This window comes from Nanorana parkeri, unplaced genomic scaffold, assembly GCF_000935625.1.
Source record: "Nanorana parkeri isolate BGI_ZX_2015 unplaced genomic scaffold, ASM93562v1 scaffold13, whole genome shotgun sequence".
NCBI classification, from domain to species: domain Eukaryota; kingdom Metazoa; phylum Chordata; class Amphibia; order Anura; family Dicroglossidae; genus Nanorana; species Nanorana parkeri.
The window spans coordinates 2,579,820-2,585,495 of record NW_017306281.1 but is presented as its reverse complement, the minus strand read 5'-3'; the positions used below and the strand labels follow the sequence as shown (position 1 = coordinate 2,585,495).

General features: G+C 42.1%; 1 protein-coding gene across 1 annotated transcript in view; it reads left to right on the top strand.

The window, feature by feature from the left end:
* Window positions 1-5,676, top strand: part of KNTC1 (kinetochore associated 1) — a 136,874-nt gene that overhangs the window by 48,997 nt on the left and 82,201 nt on the right. The window contains 1 exon segment of the mRNA XM_018556904.1: window positions 27-130. Coding sequence (XP_018412406.1) covers window positions 27-130 — 104 coding nt within the window.

Genomic DNA, 5,676 nt, shown 5'->3' with positions numbered 1-5,676 from the left:
TACTGAAATCAAATTTTTTATTTCAGTTAATATTTGATGCTGTCCTTCAAATAATGTATGGTGCTGTGGTTCCATGGAGTGATGCAGTGGAGCAGCTTGTCAAACAACATCTAGAAATGGATCATCCAAAGTAAGAACTAAATATCGATACCCTCTTACATCCTATTTTCTTCACCATTTTAGATTGTCTCTGCATTTTTAAAAATGTATTTTATTAGTGTATAATTTATTTTAACATTTTCAACATAGACAATGAAGGGTTACTAAGCCTTTGATGTGCTTCTGAGCGCATTTACCAAGCTGAAAAGAAAATAGAGAAAAAGTTAAGGGAGGCATTCCCTTTGCATTCTTGGTTGAAATTATTCTACATTTTAAATACTGCATTCACTGCGTGTTCATTCGCTGAGGAAGATGGAGAGAGATATTAAAGGAAATTATTGCACCTTCTTAAAAGTTTTATTAACGATTATTGAGCAGTTTCGCAACAAAACAAAACATCATACAGCAGATTTTCAACTAGTCAAAGAGACAAAAAGATCATATGACATACAGTTTAAGGGGGAGGACATCCATAATAATGGAGCCATCCGCAAAAAGTCAAAATAAACCATTGACATACAGCTTAAAGAGGAGGGCATCCATAATGATGGTGCCGACAAAAACTATTGAACTATTAAGAAACCATAGAATTAAAGAACCAGAGCATTAATTATATAGAATATATGCTATACATGTTCTCACATTGTAACAGGGACTTGCTAGGGCATTTGGTAATGGTAAAAGGTCTAGGGTGGAAAATGAGGTAGGTCATTTGTGGGTCTAAATCTATATGGGGGTCGGAGCGAGGGGTTCATGGAGACAACCGGATGGAGCTAGTAGGGTAAGGATGGGAGCCTATATATAAAGCGGACGGGGGACATTCGAAGAATCGGAGGCCATATAATCTAATTGTAGAAACCTGTGTAAAGGGACCGGACCATTCAGCTTGGCAGATCATAAGCTGTAGTGGCCAGAATAAAGAAGTGCAAATCAGCTTTATGATTGATAGAGATATCGTTGTGAATAAAGTCGTCCCATTCCGAAATGTTTATACCCCGCCCAGTATTACGGGTGAGCATATCTAACAGGTCCATAGAAAAAAAAATTAAAGAGCAAATGTTATTTGCTCCAAGCAGGCATAGATGTTCCCAGCGGTTTGGGGAGGGGGGTTGCCGGGGGGTGTATGTGCTAGGCAGGGAGTGGAACAGACATATCAAGAGGTGTGCGTCTCGGTATGTGCCCGTAATGGAACCCATGTAAGACATTGTTTGGGTCCAAAAAGAATTAATAGTCGAGCAAGTCCAGAAAAGATGGGTGATATCGGGTAAGTATGCGGCACATTTAGGGCATGCAGTAAATCTATCGGTATCTGAGGATTTGGGTAAAAAGTTGAAAGCATAATAGGCTCTGTGAAGCAATTTAAATTGTATTTCCCTACAAACTTCACAGGTGGTGATTGCACCTTCTTGCCACAGATGTTACACAAACTTCACTATAACCAATAAAATGAACATATTCTATTTAGTGCGTGTTCGATTAATCGAAATTTTTTTTTAATCGATTAATTATAACGCACATACAGATCCAACTACATTGGCCTATACACATACAGCACAGCAATGAAGTAATAAAATGAACTAGGATCACACTAATCCAGCACGTTATTAATCTCACGTGCCCCACTCAATATGGCCGCCGCTTGAGTGTGGCAACTCAGAATAATGTGCTGGATTAGTGTGATCCTAGTTAATTTTTTTACTTCATTGCTGTGCTGTATGTGTATAGGCCAATGCCTTGGCTGGCGCTCGTACAGAGCGCCAGCACTTCCGGTTTCGTTACAACTAAGAGGTTGGGCAAACCTCTTAGTTGTAACGAAACCGGAAGTCAGGCGGTTGCAGAACTCGATAAGTGTCGACAGATCACCGGCCCAAGTGGCTCCATCGGCTAACGAAGTGAAGGGGGAGGAGTCAGGTGACGTCACGGACATCGACTCCACGGACTCCTCCCCCTTCCCTTCGTTAGGAGCCACTTGGGGAAGGGGGGAGGAGTACGGTGACGTCTATGTCCGTGACGTCACCGGATCTCCGACGGAAGACCCGGAAGCCAGCGGAGAGGTGAGTGTTTTTCATTATTGATCAAAAGAATTTTAATTGATCAAAAATGTTAACGATTCATCGGGTAATTAATTGTTAATTTCCGCAACCCTAATTCTATTCAGAAAGTAAAACTGTTAATATCAGTTCTCTTAAGTGAGAGCATATGGGAATACCAATTTTTCAGAAGGCCAGTGTTCAAGTAGTTGAAGTCCAACAGATACAGTCAATAAGGGTTGAGATATCCAAAAGAAAGGAAAGGAAAGGTTAAGTAGGTTAGCATATAATTTGTGTGAATAGGAATGTATTCAGAATGAATAAATAAGTGGGCAAAGGCCTTGTAAGTATATAAATCAAAATCGTTCCTCTTCTTGAGCCTTTAATCAAGGCAAACCAGAAGTGCTGTGCTCCGATGTTCCTTCACCCCTCGGTTTTGGAAGAGAGGTATAACATCACCTAATAGAATCCTGACTCTTTGCTCTTAGAGTAAAGAGTCTTAGTAGAGTGGAATGATGGTAACACTGGTAGGATCCTGGCACTATGACTCCTCAGCCTTGAACCTGGAGAAGATAGAACTGTTTCCGGTTCCCAGTAGTCCTCTCAGGAAGACTGCCTGACTTCTTAAATTTCCCCTAGACTGAAGGACATAATTTCTGTCCTTGTAGACATGGTTAGCACTTGTTTACAGTTAGAACCGCATGTATGGTCCTTTTTGAAGGTCACAAGTTTTGTAAGAATGCCTAAACAGGACCCTTGCAGTCTCTGCAGAGAATGTACCTGCCATGGGACATGGACAAGAGATTAGAAGCCCTCTTTAGGGACTTATTTGGCCTTCTAAGCCCAGCCATGCAACCCGGCAATGTGTCAGACCTCATCGGTCTAATCCAGGGATTCTGATCTAGCTTAGCTGACTCTAAGATTCTGAAACAGCTAAAGCTTTTTCCAGTGGTCCTGTGCTACTAATGGGATGGTCTGGTGTAGGGATGTTCAGATACCAGTGCAAATACGAGAACTACCAGGGTTGCAGCTTGGATCTGGCTCTGGCGCTTCACCATTGTCCTGAATTCATTAGTCTGTATTGTTTTAGAAAAACTGTCACATGATAATAAACAAAAATGTATCATACTTGTATCTGTGAGTACTTGGGCAAGTATCAGTACTTGTAAAAATGGTATCGGTGCATCCCTAATATATATATTTATTTTTAAAAAAATACATTAAAACAGGATTGTACAAATCCCAGGAGCTCCGTATGCTCCTTACAAATGACAGCTGCCTCCTAACTTTTTTTTTTTTTTTTTTAAATCTTTGTTTATTGATCAGAGTAACAGTCTGACACAAAAACGTAACATAAGGGCCTGCACGCAGGCAGCCAACTGTTCAACACATAATACAAGAGTGTACAGTAAGGGTAGCAAAACCTCAATTGAGTCAATATGTTTCAAGGCACAGTGGCATAACAATTTGTCACAGTCCCGACTTTTAGCGTCAAACTAGCCACTGGTCAGAGTATTATGCACCATAAACGGAGTGTATTCATTTTTCGTCGTATGCTACATATGCTCCATGCTTAAGGAACGATTCTTATAACTAAATTAGGTCAGTTGCTGCTAAATGGAACACTCTCCGGTAAAATCTAAAGAATCGTACAAAACAGCAAGTCATACCACTCTGCATACACGGAGCCCCAAGCACGGAAGCAGATATCATTAAACATAACTAGCATTAATTCAGTAAAAAGAGAGAGTACGAGGTCCACAAGGGATGCAGAAGGAGAAAGGTTGGAAATAGCTGCCTCCTAACTTTTGAATTTTTCTCTAGTCTAGTCTTGGAGCTGGAAAAGTATCTGTACATGTACTTGTACCGAGTACGGTACTTTGGTATCTGAACATCCCTAGTCTGCTGGATATTATTATACGACAGATATATAGGAGGAGCCTCCTGTCCGTTCACATGAGCTGGATCCTTAAAGTGTTGGTCATCGGAGCTCCACCACATCAAGGAAGGGAGGAGGAGAGAAGAGGTACTGTAGCTTCTTACCTCAGAAGAAAAAGCCTACAAATCTGATAGCCAAGTCTGCTGCCTCCCTTGTCTTTCACAGGCTTTGGGTTCCAAACCCAGATAGGGTATGCAACTGTTCAAGGCCAGGACCTCCAAGCCCGCTAAGATGGTCAGTAAGCCCACTTATACAGTGGGTATTGAAAAGAATCACCCCCCTTTTAAAATAATCACATTTTGTTGCTTTGCAGCCTGAAATGAAGACCGACAGTTTTTCTTTTATCCAGCTGTATTAACTCAGATCTTTTACTTGGATGTTATAAGTTGCACTAACACCAACATGTCAGGGAAAGAAGAAACAAAAAGGATCACCCCCGCCTAAAAATGACTTGTAAACGCAATCAGGTGTAGCTATTCACCTTCTCAGTGGCATACAAAGCCATTTGGCTTTCAACTGTGATCATTCTGTAGTCATTTTGATTAGCTCGGCATAAAAAGAGCTTTCCTGGAGCATTTCAGTCCCTGTTAGTGCAACTGAAGCAAAGAATAAACTATGGGTGGCAGGGCACTGGCAAAAGATTCCGGGATAAAGTTGTGGACAGGCACAAGTCAGGAGATGGATACAAAAAAATGTCAAAGGCTTGATCAATGCCTAGAAGAACAGTAAAGTCTAATATTCAGAAGTGGAAAGTATTTGGTACAACACAGACCCTCCCTGGATCAATATGTCCAAACTGAATGAAAGAGACCTGGTTGACAGAGGAATCTTGTCTCCTAAATAACATCGCCAGTTACAAGGCAACCCCACCAGGATTGTCAGACAAAGTAATTGCCATTGCTTACATGAACCATCAGGGAGGAAGCGGAAGTTGTGCAGCTCAAACAGAAGTGGATCTGATCCTGGCTTAGTTGGAAATGCACATACTGGGTCTGTCCGATGTTCTGGGCCCATAGGTGGACTTTTTCAGTCAGAGTCCATGGAATGATAACTTCACCTAGAGGTTTTTCTGTATCTTTTTCTCAGGTAGGGGATGCTGGCCGGGCACATTTTGGTGACTAGGATTAACAACAAGCTGGACAAGTTTGTCGCTTGGACCAGGGATCGCCAGGCCTCAGTCATGGATGCCTTGGTTACTCCGTTCAGTCTGATATGTGCCATCCCTCCTCTGAATCTCTTGTCTCGACTCCTTCGCAGGGCATTCCAGTGATCCTCATAGCTCCCAACTGGCCCAGGAGACTGGTATGTGGACCTAGTCAAACTCCCGATAAGACTCTCCAGGGGGTATTCTGGATTGTCCAAACTACTATTCTAATGAGCTGTATTCCACCCTGCTTCTCAGTCACTTGCGTTCCTCAAAACATCCTAAAAAGTTTATCTGTACTGTTTATACATGGTTCTGCCTGTTCTGGCTTTTCTGAGGATCTCCATATGGGTCAGCCAGCTTGTCGTTCCACTATTACCAGGTGGATTCGGCTAACTATACCTCAGGCCTAGGTAAAGGTATAATCCCCCCCCCCCCCCTTCCAATTAGGGCCCACTCTTACA